This window comes from Amblyomma americanum, chromosome 1, assembly GCF_052857255.1.
Source record: "Amblyomma americanum isolate KBUSLIRL-KWMA chromosome 1, ASM5285725v1, whole genome shotgun sequence".
NCBI classification, from domain to species: domain Eukaryota; kingdom Metazoa; phylum Arthropoda; class Arachnida; order Ixodida; family Ixodidae; genus Amblyomma; species Amblyomma americanum.
In genome coordinates, this window is record NC_135497.1 from 322,803,550 (window position 1) to 322,820,965 (window position 17,416).

The following is a 17,416-nucleotide window of genomic DNA, read 5'->3' on the forward strand; positions in this document are numbered from 1 at the left end:
TTGAGCAGAGAGTGGGAAAGGGCAGAGAAGAAGGTTCCTAGTGGCACATCAGCCAGACCAGATGGTATATTCCGATTATGTTAATAAAGAAGCTAGGACCAAAATCCAAGCAAACATTAATACAGGTAGTGAATAAAATGATAGTGGATGGGAAAGTCCCCGATGAATGGCGATTAACTAGAATGAATATGATATATAAGGGAAAGGGGGACAAAGCTGGTGTAAGTAACTACCTCACATAACAGTGACATCTGTGGTTTACAGGGTAGTGATGCAGATTATAACGGACAGACTGCAGGCTTGGGTGGAGAACGAGGGGGTGTTAGGGGAACTACAGATTGGGTTCCGGAAACAAAGGAGGTTGGAGGACAGTCTATTTTCATTGATGCAGTGTATAGAGATTGCTGAAAAGGAACACAGGCCCATATGGGTAGCATTTCCGGATATCAGGGGAGCCTACGACAACGTTATTCAAGAGTATCTGTGGGACATGCTGGGCACATTGGATGGGGAAGATGGAGTAATTAATCTTTTAAAAGATATAAAGGTAACAGAGTGCTTATAAAATGGGGAAAAAATGTATCAGAGTCTGTAGAAATACAGTGGGGGCTTAGGCAAGGATGTCCTCTGTCTCCTTTGTTGTTCATGTTGTACCTGCAACGGTTGTAGACCAAGCTAGAGAGGAGCGGACTAGGCTTGAACTTTTCTTTTTCAAGCAAGGAGAATGGATTAAACAGTCATTACCGGGACTAATATACGCTGACGATGTAGTGGTAATGGCTGAGAACAAGGTAGATTTACAGAAGTTGATAGACATATGTGGTACAGAGGGAGATAGATTAGGTTTCAAGGTTAGTTAGGAAAAATCTGCAGCATGATATTTAATGATGAGGGCGGCGAGCATAGAATACAGGAGTTCACACTAGAAGTTGTGGATGAGTGCAAGTATCTTGGGGCGTGGATAAATAACGGTGCTGAATATCTGACAGAGCATGAAAAATATGTAATGAATACAGCTAGTAGGAATGCAGCTGTCATGAAAAATGTTGCACTGTGGAATTGCAATAGCTATGAAGTGACAAGAGGGATCTGGAAAGGGTGATGGTTCCTAGTCTGATTTTCGGTAATGCTGTCCTGTGCATGAGACTAGATGTTTAAGCAAGGTTAGAAATTAAACAACGTGGCGTAGCGAGGCTAGCTTTGGGAGCACATGCCAATGCACCAAATCGGGACACAGGGTGATATGGGATGGGCATTGTTCGAGAGCAGAGAAGCTAACAGTAAGATAGCATTTGAGGAGCGATTGAGAAAAAAGGGGGAAAAGCAGTGGGCTAGGAAAGTTTTCAGATACCTGTATATAAGGAATGTTGACATGAAATGGAGAAAGCGAACTAGAAAATTGACAAGCAAACGGCTGGACAGCAGTAGGGGGGCAAATCATCAATTATCGGTTAAGAAAAAGGTTAAAGAAACAGAGAGAGCTCTGTGGAAAACAGGGATGCTGATGAAATCAGCACTGGGAACATACAGGATTTTTAAGCAGGAAATTGCCAAAGAAAATATCTATGATAATTGTAAGGGAAGCTCTTTGTTGTTTGAGGCCAGGACGGGAGTTTTGCGGACTAAGACATATAGAGTCAGGTACCACGAGATAGACACGTTGTGCGTTAAGTGTGGAGAGGAGGAGGAAATGGCTGAACACTTGATACTTTTCTGTAAAGGGCTTCGCCCTACAGTGGAAAGCAGCGGGGCTGATTTATCCAAAGCATTGGAGTTTACGGACAGTGAAGGGAAAGTAGATTTTAAGTGGGTAGAAGTAACCAAGCAAAGGTTATCTGATTGGTGGCTAAAATCAAGGCAAGAGTAAAATTTCATAAGTCATGGCTAGGTGGCTTATGCCACCACCCGATTTAAAGGGTTCAGCCGTATCCATCCATCAATTCATCCATCCAAGCAGGCGACCCATGTGCGAAAACTTGGCTGGCGCGTTGCACCGGTCGCTGCTTGCGAATTGCAGCCCCACTGCTAGCAGGGACACACGGGGCAGCAAGCATCGCTGCGCCGCTCGACTCAAGCACTCAAGTTCAAAGCGTACGCTTTGCCACCCGCTGCGGTCTGATTACTGCTCGGCTTGGTGTTTAAGTTCACACCATAAAAGACAAAATATCCATATTATCAGAAAGACCGCCTGCTATACACGAGCAGCGACAAAGCATGCTTGCGCTAGTAGCGAGCTTTCGGCAACGGCACCGCCCGCAGCCGCGCCAGGCGACGAACTGCGCTGCTGCCTGGTGCAGCGGATGCCGCTTCGCAAGTAGCCTGCGCTATGATATCTCTTAATATCGCTTTGCTTTTAACAGTATAATCTCACCATGAACTAAAATTATGGTCAATTTCCGCGACACCTTCGGCTGCAGAGCTAGCGTACGGCTGCGGGCGACAGGCGAGCCGGACCGCAACAGCGGGCCAGCGGCAGCTTGCGAGGCGATTCTGGCGAGAAATTTTGCTCGCATCAAAGTTGTTGCTTTTACCAGCAACTCGGTGTTGAACAACGATCCTCAGAAATGATACATGTGGCACATTTCTCTGTCTCAGCGTTTATTGCTTACGTCAAAAAAAATTTTCAGCTGATTTTTATTACGGCGGCGGACGGGATCCAGGCTGCCCTGCCGGCGAGCAGGCTCGTTTTACTTCACGTTTGCACCAAAAAAGACAAAACAGCCATGCTATCAGAAAGGCCGGCTGCTATATTCGAGCAACGACAGCATGCCTGCGCAGCAGCCGCGCTTTCGCAATGACGCCGCCTGCGTGAGCACCAGGGCGACGAACTGCGCTGCTTCCCGGCTGCCGTGCTCGTCGCTAAGCCTAGCTGGTTTTGCATAGATGCCGCAGCTCAGGGCGCTTTGGAACTAGCCAGCGCAGTAATAAAGGAACCTCTCTAGTCACCCCTTTACTGCCAACCTGTCCCATAATAAAATAATGTTATGCTCGATTTCCGCGACGCCTTCAGCCGCAGACCTAGCAGACGTCAGGCGAGCCGCACAAAGCAGCAGCAGCAGCAGCAGGCGGCTATAGGATGAAATTTGCTTGTATCGTAGTTATCACTTCAACCAGCACCTTGGCATTGGCCAACGATCCTCAGTAATGATACCTTTTTGGACATTCATTTATCCCAGAGATTGTTATGAACGTAAACAAAGAGTACTATAGCGGAATCGTGTTCGTGTCTAGTGGTTGTTTTAGCTCAGCAATCGATCACGCGATGACATGGTCGACAGACTGGTTTTGTCGGCGTCGCGGGCGTCAAAGCATGTCACACTACGAAGACATCTGGCCATCAGACGCGTTGGTGTCATCGGCCTAGTGTGGCAGCTTGGTCTGCCACAGACACGGTCTGCCTATCATCGGTGCCATCGTGTCTGCGTCGGCGTTGTGTCGGGCTAGTGTGACAGGCCCATGACGAGACTAGAGAGCTGCGAGACTGAAGCATGATGTGACTTGCATGATGAGCACGCCCACAGACAAGCCAATCAGCAGCAATCATGCAGACCCTGCCATCAAAGTTGCTGGACAGGCAACTCTCTCCATGAGCCAGCCTGTGGTTTTGCCACTCCATAACTTGTTGCTTTGCCCAATCTTGCAAAGAACAAAACTCTCTGAAAAAAAAAAAAAGCAAGCATGAAGAGTAATGTGAGAAAAAGCTTGGCTCTTTGCTGCTTGGTGGAGAACAGCCTTAGCGGCCCGTAAAATTGGTAAATTACTGTTTAGAAAGGTTTTTGTTTTAAAAGTGCCCTCCGTCCCTGTGTACTCCAGGTCTGCAAACATTGTTCCATGTGCTCACCATTAGCACCCTTTTATATAGTGGTACTGTTGACAGACCATTTATACTGCACTAGCAAAATGCACTGAAAAGCTGCAGTTGGGTGTGTGCTTTTGCTGACTGAAGATTTTTTTTTAAAGCCAGTGTTGGACTGTCTGCATGGTTGTGAGTGGTGTGGTGGCTTTTTGCCTTGCAGTCCAGGAACCAGTTGAACATCAGCCATCTACTGGTGCCCAAGCAATCGGGCACAGCAGACTCTTGTTTCACGGAGAGTGAGGAGGAAGTGCTCGAGTACCAGGACCAACTGGGCCTTGACACAGTTGGCTGGGTGCATGTATGTTTGAGTTCATCTTTTTTTATCTGTTTCATGCAGAAGAGTTAATGGTTTTGCACATATGCCACTGCAGTGGCTCTCAGCGGTTATGGTGCTCGGCTGCTGGCCCAAAAGATGCAAGTTCGATCGGGACTGCGGCGGTTGCATTTTGATAGAGGTGAAATGCTAGAGGCTCGTGTACTGTGTGATGTCAGTGCACGTTAAAGAACTCCAGGTGGCCGAAATCATACGGAGCCCTCCACAATGATATCCCTCATAGCCCGAGTCGCGTTGAGACGTTAAACCCCTCCAAAAATAAAACAAACAAAAACAAAAGTTTTGCACATAGTATGTTGCTATTTACTTAGTACCAACTGAAAGCAGTGATGTGCATTACAACTCATTGGTTGCCCTTATGAGTAACCTTAGTGTATTCTATCTTATGAGGTATTCAGTGAAGGTGCTGAAGCATTTTCTGAAATTTCTAAAGTGGATGATACAAAACTACAAGACAGCATTGCAAAAACACAAAACAGACGATGTTTTGGTGTCATTAAATTGTAGGGTGGTGGTATAACCTTAGGTCAGCATATGCCTTCAAAGGTCTAGATACAGGGCAAAAATGTGTGCTGTGCAAGCAGTACAACTGCAGACCTTAGAGGATTGGCTTTTGTTGTTTTAATATGGCAGACACTTTGCATTGTGTTGAAAGGTATAGTGTCTAGAACGTTTAGAGGGCTGGTACTTGTCCTGGTACATGATTGCAGACTGTCATATGTTTGTAACGTACAGCAAAACCTCAGTAATTCAAAAATGCTTTATTTTACATCCTGGTTAATTTTCCGCTTTTTCTGCTGTTCTGAAATTCATAATGCATGATAGAACAGACAATTACGTAGCCCGTCGGGTTCTACCCAGAAATTTTTCAGCTTCTGTTGCAATTTTTGAGACTTTTGCTACAGGAGAACACACACCACAGAGGCCCTGCACTGTTAGCAGTGTAGGATTAATGCTATTTCTGTATTTTGGCAAACTAAGCAAGTATTTCCAGTTTTACTAGACTACACAGCACCCGTCTGGAGGCATCTAGCTTGGCTGCTGTGGTACACTTTCTTCATTTCTCTTTGAATTATCCACAGCAAGCTACGCTGTAGGCAGCCATGTGCCAATCTGTATATGCATATACGTGTTCAAAAGCAATGATGCTCACTTCAGCAGTAGCCAAGAGATAGCACGCCCAACCCACATTGGAAAATTCAGTGTTTTGACTCCCCGCTTGGCTGCAGCTTTTTTTCCCAAAAGTTTCATAATAGAACTATAACCACTTCTCCCGAAAGCATGCGCTGAACTCTGGCTTAGCAGGAATGTGGTGATTCTGGGAAAAGGTGCGAGATATGGGACAGGCATATATTCTGTCGAAAGGCGTTCCCAGCACCCTTTCTCTTCTAAGAGTATAGGCCTAGTTCTGCCGGTTGAACCCCGCTGCTACAGCATACATTCCGCCGGTGCCCCAATTGGGTGGCCCACTTAGGTTGTCCAACTGACTTATGAGTTGACTTACTCTGGCTCACATTCAGGTCACAATCTGGGTGATGAGTGTGTCCGGACTCACATTCAGATCATGGTACAAATCGTGAGGGAGTTCGGACTCATTCTCAGATTATGATCTGAGTGATGGGTGAGTTCGGACTCACATTCAGATTATGATCTGAGTCGTCGGTGAGTTCGGACTCACATTCAGTTCATGGTCTGAGTTGTGAGTGCATCCGGACTATCATTTAGATCATGATCTGAGCCGTGAGTCCGGGCTTAGGCTGAGATCTTAGGTTTGCTGACAGCAGAAGGGTGGAAATATTTACTGTCGCGACCAAAGGAGACAGCGTTTTGTCCCTTCCTCTTTGCTAGTTTGTGCGGGTGTGGTAATAAGTCGCGTGGGGATGTGTCAGAAGCTTCTACCAAGTTCCACCATCTCGTTGCGTAGTGTGGGCATGCCTTGAAAGGCGACACCTAGTGCTGTTGCAGTAAGCTTCGCGTTAGCAGCTGTCTATGCAGAAGCATGAATCGCAGCAACTGGTAGCTGCTGTTTGTCATCAGGAAGACTCGCAAGGCACAGTGCTTTGGATGCTATGTTCTGTACACTACATACCCGAAACAAAGGCCTGAACGGTGCAAGACTTTTTTGCTTTATTTGACGAATGTGCAACTAGGCTTAAGTTCAGAAGTGGCACGGGGATGACAGGCGACTTGTTCACTGAGTGGCTGGTTGAGTTCAACCATGGCATGGCAAAAAAAAAGAATAGGAAAGTGTATCTCTTGCTCGACAACTGTGCACCGTACCACATGCCACCTTCCCTCACTGCTGTGACCACACTGTTTTGTCACTGAACGCAATGAGCAAGACTGACGTGATGAGCAAGCTGCATGGGCATTATTCACGGGCTCAAGGTGTCCTGTCTTGGTGCATCACCAGCACATACTGATAGCAATTGACTTACCAGGTCTGTGACGTCCCAGGGGGAATTTCTCTGCTCCCCTCCATTAAATGATAAGGTTCCATGGATGGAAATGACTGCAGAGTGCATCAAGAAGTGTTTCAGTAAGGCACCGTTTAGGGACCCAGGAACAATGGAGGACGCTGTTTAACACCACATTATCGGGTGCATGTGGATTTGTGGCAACGCATCGTCAATGTGCAGCTGGCCCAATCTGATGTTGCCTGGGATGACTTCGTTGGTGCGGATGATGGTGTCACCATTGGAAAGCCATACACTGATGAAAATAATGGTACACGAAGTACAAGAACTCTGGCACTGCCAGGAATCTGTTGAGAAGGATGGCAAGGAGGCCAACCTGCCACCTGCTACTGTGAGCTCTTCAACCGCGATTAGTTGTGTCACGTTAAACCAGCTTGTTGGTAGCAAGGGTTTAGGCGAGGAGGATTTTACTGCACTGGGGAGCTTGAAAAGTGCCATAATAGGTTAAGTTTGAATAAGCCGATGCGCATAAAGAACTTGCACTGTCTGACTTGGTATTTTTGGCTGTAACATGAGAAGTACACTTCTTAGAACCTCAGATGCAAGAACTCAATCCGAACGACCGCCAGGCTCGTTAAAGTTATGCATGCTCAGCTGTAGTTGCCGTATAAAAAGTCAGCCCTGTAGTTCAGGTTTCTCATGTAAAAGACAGACAAGGATCGGGTAGTTCTGCAAGTTCACCCCTGCACTCTCTAAATTAAGGTGTCTGTGTATGCCAGTACGTTTTGTACAGAGGAACCTATTCCAGTACAGTTTAACAGCCAAATTTACCCACCTATGCTGGGATTGGTGATTGACGAAATGCATTTGAGCATACATATTCAAGTTGTACTGATACTGTGGAATTTTGTTCAGTAACTGGCAGCTTACTGAACAGTTTTTATGGAATAATTATGCCTGAAAAGGGTTTTCTGCTATCTCACCTTGCCAATTTTCATCGTAGTGTATGGTCATTCCTGCCCATTTTGAACTCATTATATTTATTTCTTGTTTAAATTACACTTATCAAGGGCCGCCGCAGTGGCTGAGTGGTTATGGCGCTCGGCTGCTGGCCCGAAAGACGCGGGTTCGATCCCGGCCGCGGTGGTCGAATTTCGATGGAGGCGAAATTCTGGGGGCCCATGTGCTGTGCGATGTCAGTGCACGTTAAAGAACCCCAGGTGGTCAAAATTTCCGGAGCCCTTCACTACGGCGTCCCTCATAGCCTGAGTCGCTTTGGGACGTTAAACCCCCATAAACCAAACCATACACTTATCAAGGTTTTGCTGGGAGTTTATATGTCAGCACGTACCATGTGTATGCACAGAATTTCACAGTTACATTCCTGGTTGCTACGTTTTTGAGAGCCAGTCCTGGCAGAGTTCTCATAGAAACCCATGCAGTACAGACTCTGCTGTTGTGTCGCAACTGTTACAGCATTCCCACATGCTGCGTGGCGAATGTCACTTCACGATAGCGCTTTACCCTGTGCTGGTATTTTGACTGCCTACGTTTAGCGCGCGCTAAACGGCAATGGCAGACCGGCCAAAGCGGCACTCTAGACTCCATCGGTGTGTGGCTACCGTGTTCGATGGCTTCTGGCATGTTGCACGCAAGCCGATGCCGAGCACGCATACGGGCGGCAGGAATCTTGTTGTGGCTGTAGGTGAACTCCTATCGCCACTGCGGCGCGAGCATGAACAAACCAAAGGTGTGATAACGACACTATGCTGTGGCACACACCACGCGGGCACTGCTGTACGAGGTATAGTTGAGGCATGTTTCTCTCATCCATGTTTTTCTGGTTTCCTGCAGCTTGGAAATGCAATTTTTAGGTTCCAATAGATGAGGACTGTGTGGCGTTAAAGTGGCTGCTGCAAAAACTGCGCAGAAACGAGTACGTGTTCCCAAATTTTGCCTGGTCCGCATCCTCCCTCTTTGATGCTGCCTCCCTTCCGCCAACAGCTGCTCAAGCAGACAGAGACATTGCAGGGCATTCAGGACATTCTGCGCATGTGAATGATTGTGAAAGCCATAAGAAAAACATAACAGCAGGGTTCTTCTGCAAAGTCTATTATTTTTTGCAAAACCACTGCCATTAATAATTTGCTGTGTTGACTTCAGTATTCAAATGACCAAAAAGTGTCTGATAACTTAACTGCAATTATTTGGGTGTCACTCTCCTCTTGTCACTGAGTAGTGTGTTGCAGGTTCATGGGGAACAAAGAAAGTGGGAGTGATACTGCTTGTATGCATTACATACGTAGGTAATGAACAAAAATTTAGTTAAATGAAGGTCCACTTACTCAAGTTGCATTGCTTTTACAGTCCTCATGCTGCTTGTAATTGTAACCTTTAAGACTATTAATTTTGTCAGTTATTATGACAGTGAGTCAGCGTGCATCTGTTATGGGTCCGTTTGTCTTCACATCACGGCACACATGGTTTTTTGTGCCCCTGAAATTTCAATAACTTCCCTTCTTATAACGTGACAGTGTTAGTACCCTTATGTTGGAAAAAAATATGGCTGACGGTTTAGAATTGCTAAGCACAAAATGTGCGAAAGCACGGTTTTCTGCAGGTAGACACCACCGCCATGTACCTGGAAGTGCGATTGAGGTGTCCACTGGCACCGACTCAGGGAGACAGTTATGCGCCTTTCCTTTCTTCAAGAGAAACGGAAAGCTTAGACTCCTAAGCTTTCCTTTGGTTTTGAGCAATGGAAAGGTGCATAACTGCCTCAATTGGTAGGTGAACACCACTGCCTAATAACAGCGCGATTGAGGTGTCCACGAACCCAGTGAGCCAGTTACACTTTCCACACAGATGGACACCGCTGAAACCCAGGAAGTGCAGCTAGAAATGCTTTTGCACTAAAAATCGTCCGGCGTCGGTCGCGCGTCTAGGTCATGTGACCTTGTGGCGCCATCGCAACCTGCCCACTGGTTTGCGACCAAACTGCCCACCGTGGCAGGTGGAAGTTAAATTGATGATTGGTGGCAAAAGGTTGTTTGGTAAGAACAACCTGGGTTTCACAAGCCCCACCAATGGCAGCACCTGCCATCACAGGGCAGTGGTGCATCGCTTAAAACCACTGCACCACTGTGCCAGGAGTGGTACGAGGACTACCAGTGATCCATGAATGTAAAATCAATAATTACCAATTACACATATATGGCCATTAACCCAATAACACTATCGCATTATACCCTTAATGCAGAGCTTAAAGGGAAGCTGAAGCACTTTTAGAAAAAAACGAGTTCTCTGCGTCATTTTATAGCTTTTACTCCGCTGAATAAGAATATCTCACTCAAAAAGATCGGAAATACACGCAAAAAGCTGCTTTTTAGAAGAAAATGCGCCCCGTCGCCTTCAGGGCACCGAGCGAACGCCACTCTTGCCCGCGATTGGCCGGGACTGTCTTGACGTCATCCACGGGGATCTCCGGCCGGCACCGACAGCGTTGCTGCGTAGCGCATTGCTTCAGCTGGCTTTTAAGGACTACGTTTCGGAAATTATGGATAATTCAAGCAGTGTTAAACAGTTTGGACTTTCACCATGCATGTTCGCGCCATCAGCAGCTTCAGAAAACGGCGGAAACGACGACGCCGCGGAGTGCGCGGGCAACGAAAGTCAAGTCGCGACATTTTCACGTGTTGGAAATCTCGACTGGATGGATGGATGGATGACAGCTTTTATTTCCACCGGAAAAGGAGACCCCTTACTACTCACCACCCCCTGGCACGCAGGCCTGGAGGGCGGGGGCCCAAGCCTCCATGACTAAAGGCTAACAAAAAGATTTTATCTCTTCGCGGCCTCAGCCGCCAGGCGGATTGGCTTGTTTCTGCCGAGCGGGTTCTTCGCTGCGCAGCAGGGCTTCCCAGCTTTCTCTGCTATCAGTATCTGCGTCGACTCCGTTGTAGTCAGCTCATTCCTATATTCTCTGCTTCCGGGTAATTGTGAAAATGCCGGACTGTCGGAACCTGGACAAGCTCGCGCAAACCTATTCCAAAATCATTGAGAACTATAGACTAAACTGAAAACTGGTGCCACCGCCGGATAAGAAGCTAAGTAATAGAGAAGCGACCGCATGGCGGCGCCTGCAAGCCAGAAATTTCGTTAACCCAGTATGGGCCTTTCACGTCCTACCAGGGTAACATGAAAACCAAATCTCGACTGATACGTATGTTTTGCGTAGGTGCATGTGCAAGTGGCAATAAAAGAAAGGAAATTGCGCCGAAACATTGTTGTGCACCGCTGCTGCATAAAAGCCTGGCCACCAACTTCTTTATGGTGACAGCTAGTCTGTGTGTGTCTTTTCCTGGTCCTGCGTCTTTTTTCGCTGTTTTTTTTTATCTTGACCAACTTCTTGTAATGCCTGTAAACATGACCTAAATCAGATCACCAGCATGCTTACACGAGTCGCACGAGGTAAAGCATTTGTTTGTTCATTTATTTATGGTTACTTGCCTAATTGCTCCCGAATGGCTTTTAGAACTGCAAAAGAATGCCAAACTGAATGGGTTGAAGTGGGTTCACTGCTGTACTGCAGCGCGAAGAGATGAGGCGACCGGGAGGAAGCTCCCGTGTGCGCTGTCCTCTTGTTGCATGTTCGGCCTACTGTTCAACCATGAAACTTCTGCACTTACCCCCGTGCGTTGTTTTTTTTTTGCGTGCTGAACATGCTATTGAAGAATAATAATGGCTCCGTCTCGGAGCTCGCAGTGCTACACATCAAAACTAGCGTGCTGCGAGATATAGTTGGTGATGTTGCGCATCGAGATAACTAGCAGAATTACTTGCGGATGATATACATGTATGCGTACCGCGACTCGACAACTTTGCCGTTCTGACTCAAGGACAAATTAGTATGAATTCTGGTGCCATTGTCGATTGTCAGCCATGACCAAGCGCTCATGAATGCAAAATGTTTGCTTTGCTCAAGTATACTAGGCCTACATAATCGCATTTTCGCTCAGTTAGGTACAGCTGCGTGTGCTGCACGCTGATGAAAGATTAAGAGAATTGCTTGTGCTGCCATGAGGTGCAAGCAGTCAGGAAAAAGCAAAAAGGCACACAGTGCGTAACGAGCTCAAAGGAGTTCAAGACTTTGTGCCTCAAAGACAGTGCTGGAAGTGGCCTTGGCTCAGCATGAATGTGACCCAGCTGGAAAAGGCAAAGAGTTTACGAACAAGTAAGAAAATAATACAACGAAAAGAGCAATATTGATGCACATATTTCGTGCAGGCAGTTTAGGCATGCTGCGTACCATCAGATTGTCTGGTGAACGTGGAAGAGGCTGGGGGAGAACAACCGAAGGATTCTACCAAGCTGTGTGTTGAGCGCTGTTCGAAAGAAATGCCATGCCAAAACTGGTTTATATACGTGTAGGCTTCAAGCATTGCACAGAACGCCTGAACCAGAGAAAGTGAACGGCACTGGCAGAAGATTACGTTGATCTGTGGTTCACCGCCAAAGCGCGGGCCACAGCGAAGCAAGCGCAGCCAGGCAGCCGGCCGACTCTCCGTGAATGGCGTCACTTCCGCCAGTTCTCCCACTTGGCTGTCCCCCCACCCGGCGCTTCCGGAAGCGACGAGGGCGTGCCGGCGGCGGGTTTTTAAGAAGCGATTGCAGCTCTGTTTGCGAACAGAATCGGGAAAAATATACACACATGATTTCAAAGGTCCTTTCTTCCCGACCACAGCGCATCATGCGATTTGAAAACCGTTTCAGCTTCCCTTTAAGTGTCCCATCCATTTTTTTTTTTTTCTGGTTGTATACGTACCTAGACTTTGACTTGACATGAAGTGTTTCTCTGCATCTTTTTTTTGTTCATGATGATCTTGTGATGATGACATTTGCTGTGGTGTTCATCAGTGGTTTTACACTGAATAGCACTTGTTACGCCATTGTAATAAAGCGGGTCTTTTTCTTTTGTCAACAATAACTCGTTTGATTCAGGTATTCATCATCCACAGGTTTCTGTAGATTTCTTCTCAGAGTGGTGTGCCTTGCCTTGTTTCAGACCCATCCAACGCAGACTGCGTTCATGTCGAGTGTAGATCTCCACACGCATTGCAGTTACCAGCTCATGCTACCCGAAGCTGTGGCAATTGTGTGCTCCCCAAAGTATGATGAGTAAGTGTCATATTTTGTAGTGTTTTCTTTTATTATTCTGTGTGTATTGTCTTTCCCCACCTTTCTTGAGGGAGTCTGGAAATCTCAGACATCTAGTAGATGCAAGTCTCATGTGTGAATCTTTCATCAAAATATTGTTGTACTCAACATGTAATCCTCGTAAATTGAGCAGACAGTGGCATCATGTCATTCGTTTTGGGAATAATTGCTGATTACTAGGGGTAGGGGTTTCCAAACTGGGTTTTGCGGAACCACGGAGTTCTTTGGGAGCCGTTTTTGTGTTCCGTTATGGGGCCTACCTAAATCTATGCACGCCTGTACCCCCACCTTTTATTTTTCCGCTTTATTTTTAGACCAATGATACCATAATTGCTTATAGCAGACTCTTTCACTGCATAGCCAGTCATTAATTGAATTTGATTACAGTAGACTCCCTTGAAGAGGAACTTGAAGGGACCAAGAAATTTGTTCATGTTGTCAGAAGTTCTCTTAACAGAAGTGTCTCCAAAAAAGATATGTGAGCATGCTTTGCACGTCCAAATATGGGTTACATGAAAACAGTGAATAAATTACCTTTCAGTGAATGGATAATTGCAAATGGAACATGTACCAGGTGTCCCAGCTAAATGTAACCAAGCTTTTAAAAAACACGGAATGTCTTAGCCACGTTGTTTAGAGTCGCGTGTATTTTTTCATTCTTCAAAGTTAATTATTTAAGCATAATTAGCTAACTTTTTAATTATTGACTCAAGGAGCAAAGTGTCATTGGAAAAGTTGTAAATCGCTTTGAAAAACAGCTGACTGAAATGTTTTTATCAAGGTACCGTTTACATAAAGTAGCTTTTTTACTGGCCTTAAACCGTGACTCTCACAATGAAAAAAGCTTCTACATGACAACAGCCCGCAGGGTCTGCAGCATGCAGATGTTGGTGAGTTACAACGCCACGGGTTCTTGAGCATCCGCAGGGACATCCCTGCAGGGGGATGATGGTGAACAGTGCATCACCACGGACCCGAGCACCCGCGCCTAGCCGTGCGTGGCATCGCCGTGTCCGGGGAAGACGGGATCCTGGTGGTTGAGCCGATGCCGAGCGTTTGGACCTTTAAGGCCTCTCGGCGGAGGCAACACACCACTTTGGCCCCAGCTTCCTGTAGACGGCGCTGCCGGCCTGACCCGACCGGGGAAAATCAGCAGTCTTCTTTTCCTGTCCTCCCCTCCATCTTTCGCTTTCCTATCTCTTTTTTACAATTCTGCTGTCTCCTGCTCCCTTCTTGGTTTTTCCTTCTTTCCTGGCGGCGAGGGTTAACCTTGTGTGACCAACTACCCTGAGTTGCGTCATATTTGGTTATAGTTGAGGTGTACAGCTGGCGTGTGCAGGACTTGCTATCAAGTTCCTGTCCCGTCCCCTTGTTGGACTCCGTGGTGGGTGGCTGGCACCATGACCGAAAAACAAAATTTTTTTTTATGGCTCCCCTACTTTCAAAACCTGATTGCTCTCTCAAAAGAGGGCGGAACGAGGCAGACAACTTCTTTCAAAAAAGAAAAGTAACTTTCCCCAAATATCACGTGATCCACAGTGAACAACAAGATAAACAGGCAAGAATAATATCCCCCTTCCTTGTGTCAAAGTGCTTGACTGAAACCTTAGTCATTAGCTATAAGCTGTCAAAAATGGCCAGCGGCGACTTATTGCTCGAACTGTGTGACAATGTCCAACACTCTAAGCTCTCCAACCTAATGTCCATAGGGGAAATCCCGGTCTCCGTGACTTCTCAGCGCTCACTAAACACTGCCCGAGGCGTAATATCGGAAAAGGATTTTGTTCACATAACTGAAAAAGAAATGCTCGAAGGGCTCATCGACCAGGACGTCATAGATGTCCATCGAATCAAAATCCGGAAGGACAATAAGGAAATAGACACAAAACTCATGATCCTGACGTTCAACACCAGCATCCTGCCTGATACAATCAACGTGGGGTATTTGAAAATCAACGTAAGACCATACATGCCAAACCCTCGCAGATGTTTCAATTGCCAAAGGTTCGGCCACGGCTCACAGAGCTGCCACGGTTGCAAAACTTGCGCAAAATGTGCTTCGAATGATCTCCAGTCTGATGTATGTGACGCAGCCCTGTGCTGTGCAAACTGTGAAGGAGAACATGCTGCATACTCCAGGGCGTGTCCATCCTGGAAGAAAGAAAAAGAGATAATTACCATAGAGACAAAGGAAAACATTTCATTTAAAGAAGCGAGAAGGCGTTTTGCGCTTACAAACACATTCTCCTTCACCGCAAAACAAAACTTCACTGACGTGGTGCGCAGGGGCATAGCACCACACAGCACTCCGGCACCTGCCAAGGCTGCTTCCACCGAGCCTATGGCAGGGCCATCCATGCCCCAGGCAGGGCCAGCGAAAGCTGCCCTGTCATTGCCAAAGCAGGGAGCGCCGGTCCACGGGTCGGCATCCCGCAGGACCTTCCCCCCGTCGGGAGAGGCTTGAAACTAACACAACCGCGGCTGCGCGGTCCTCCAGCACCTCTGTTGAGCTGATGGATACAACACCCACTCTGCCTCCTTTACAGCAGCGGAACAGCTCTCTTGAGCGAAAAAAAGACAGGCCTCTCATAACGGGCCCACCACATAAGTAAATCCCCTTTCATTTCCTCTCAAAAGCATAAACATGGCCTTTTTAATTCACTGGAATTGTAGAGGACTTATGCGGAGTTACAGTGACATAACACATATTTTAGGGTCAATGTTACCCATAGTTTTATGTCTTCAGGAGACCAGTCTTGATCCACAACATGTGCATATCCTGAAAGATTATAAAACTTTTAGACGCGATCGCGAGCAGGCAAATCGACTCTCGGGAGGCGTCGCAATTGTCGTCCAAAGCGATGTCCCTGCTCAAGAAATCAAGCTCAATACAAAACTTGAGGCGGTTGCAGTCAGCATCGTCAGCTATAAAACACTAACAATCTGTTCCGTATACATTCCTCCACATTTTACATTAACAGTCCATGATCTAGAAGAACAGATAGATGAACTTCCAGAGCCATATCTGGTAGTTGGGGATTTTAACGCTCACTCCCTTTTTTGGGGAAGCGAGCGCTGCGACTCTAGGGGGCAAACAATCGAAGATTTTATTCTCGCAAACAATATATGTCTTTTAAACACGGAAAAGGCCACATACTGCTCTCCAACCTCGGGAAATATGAGCTGTTTAGATCTGTCTTTTAGTTCTCCATCTGTTTTTAACGATTTTAAATGGGACGTTATCGACAACCAACATGGCAGCGAACACCTACCTGTAATAATCAATTTGACATCTGCGCCAGAAATCATCCCAACTAAACCCGACGTTGGAAGCTGCATTTAGCAGACTGGGAAATTTTTAGAGCACAAGCCAATTTAGAGGATATAGTTTTAGAAAACCTCAGCATCGATGAGATAAATGAAACGTTCACGAATTGTATCATTAATGCCGCACGCTTAGCTATTCCTCAGTCTTCAGGAGTGGTGCGGCAAAAACACAAAGTGTGGTGGACAAAAGAATGCAAGGAAGCAAAAAAACAACAAAATAGAACTTGGGGCAAATTTCGCAGGTACCCTGCGCACGAGAATCTCGTACGTTTTAAAAAGGCAAGAGCAAAAGCTCGGTACATCCTTCGCAGTGCCGAGAAAGCCTCATGGCAGAGTTACATCTCATCTCATCTATAAGCTGTCAAATAACATCAAAGAAAATGTGGGAACAGGTTCGGAAATTAAATGGCAACTTCTCACCGTTCACGATTCCTCTTTTGACACCACCTGTCATACAAACAAGCATAGGGGAACAGGCAGACATTTTGGGGGAACTTTTCGCTGCAGTTTCTAGTTCATCTCACTATACGCAGTCCTTCCTGAAATACAAAAGTATTGCCGAAAAACAAAAACTTCCAACACGTGCAGGTGCAAACCAAGAATACAACAATTTAATCACTCTCCAAGAAATCAATGCTGTACTTTCTGCCGGCAAAAAAACTGCTCCAGGACCCGACCAGATACACTATCAAATGCTTGCCCATCTTTCCCAGCCTGCCATAGAGGCACTCTTGAATTTCTTTAACAAAATATTCACAGAAGGAAAAATACCTAAAGAGTGGAAGAAAGCCATCAAAGTGCCATTCCTGAAACCTAGAAAACCACCAACTTCCCCAAGTAGCTATAGGCCAATAGCCCTCACAAGCTGTCTCGCGAAATCTTTCGAAAGTGTACTTAACATAAGATTAACATTTGTCCTTGAATCCCACAAACTTCTTGATGTCCATCAGTGTGTGTGTGTGTGTGTGAAAAACTTTATTTCAGGGAGGAAGCTTGAGGTAGCCGGAGCAACCTCTCGCAATCTCTAGGTGGGCTCCTCATTACAGGAGCCCATTGGCGACCGCCGCGACTCGGGCTCGGTGGACCAGGGCCTTCTGGCTTGCTAGGTCCGAGCAGCCGAGCAGGGCTGCCTCCCAGTCCTCCCGGGTGGGGTTGGGTTTGGGGGCGAGGTTCGGGGTTGACTGGCATGCCCACACCATGTGAAAGATGTCCGAAGACTTCTCCGCACAGTGTGGGCATTCTCCTGTACAGGCAGGATCAAAGTGT

The 17,416-nt window shown here is 46.6% G+C and overlaps 1 protein-coding gene across 1 annotated transcript in view; it reads left to right on the forward strand.

Annotated features, from left to right (window-relative positions):
* LOC144115403 (STAM-binding protein) overlaps positions 1-17,416 on the forward strand; it is a 53,051-nt gene that overhangs the window by 19,549 nt on the left and 16,086 nt on the right. Inside the window, exons 7-8 of the mRNA XM_077649776.1 lie at positions 4,017-4,154; positions 12,672-12,784. Of these exons, the coding sequence (XP_077505902.1) occupies positions 4,017-4,154; positions 12,672-12,784 (251 nt within the window). The remainder of the gene's footprint in view (positions 1-4,016; positions 4,155-12,671; positions 12,785-17,416) is intronic.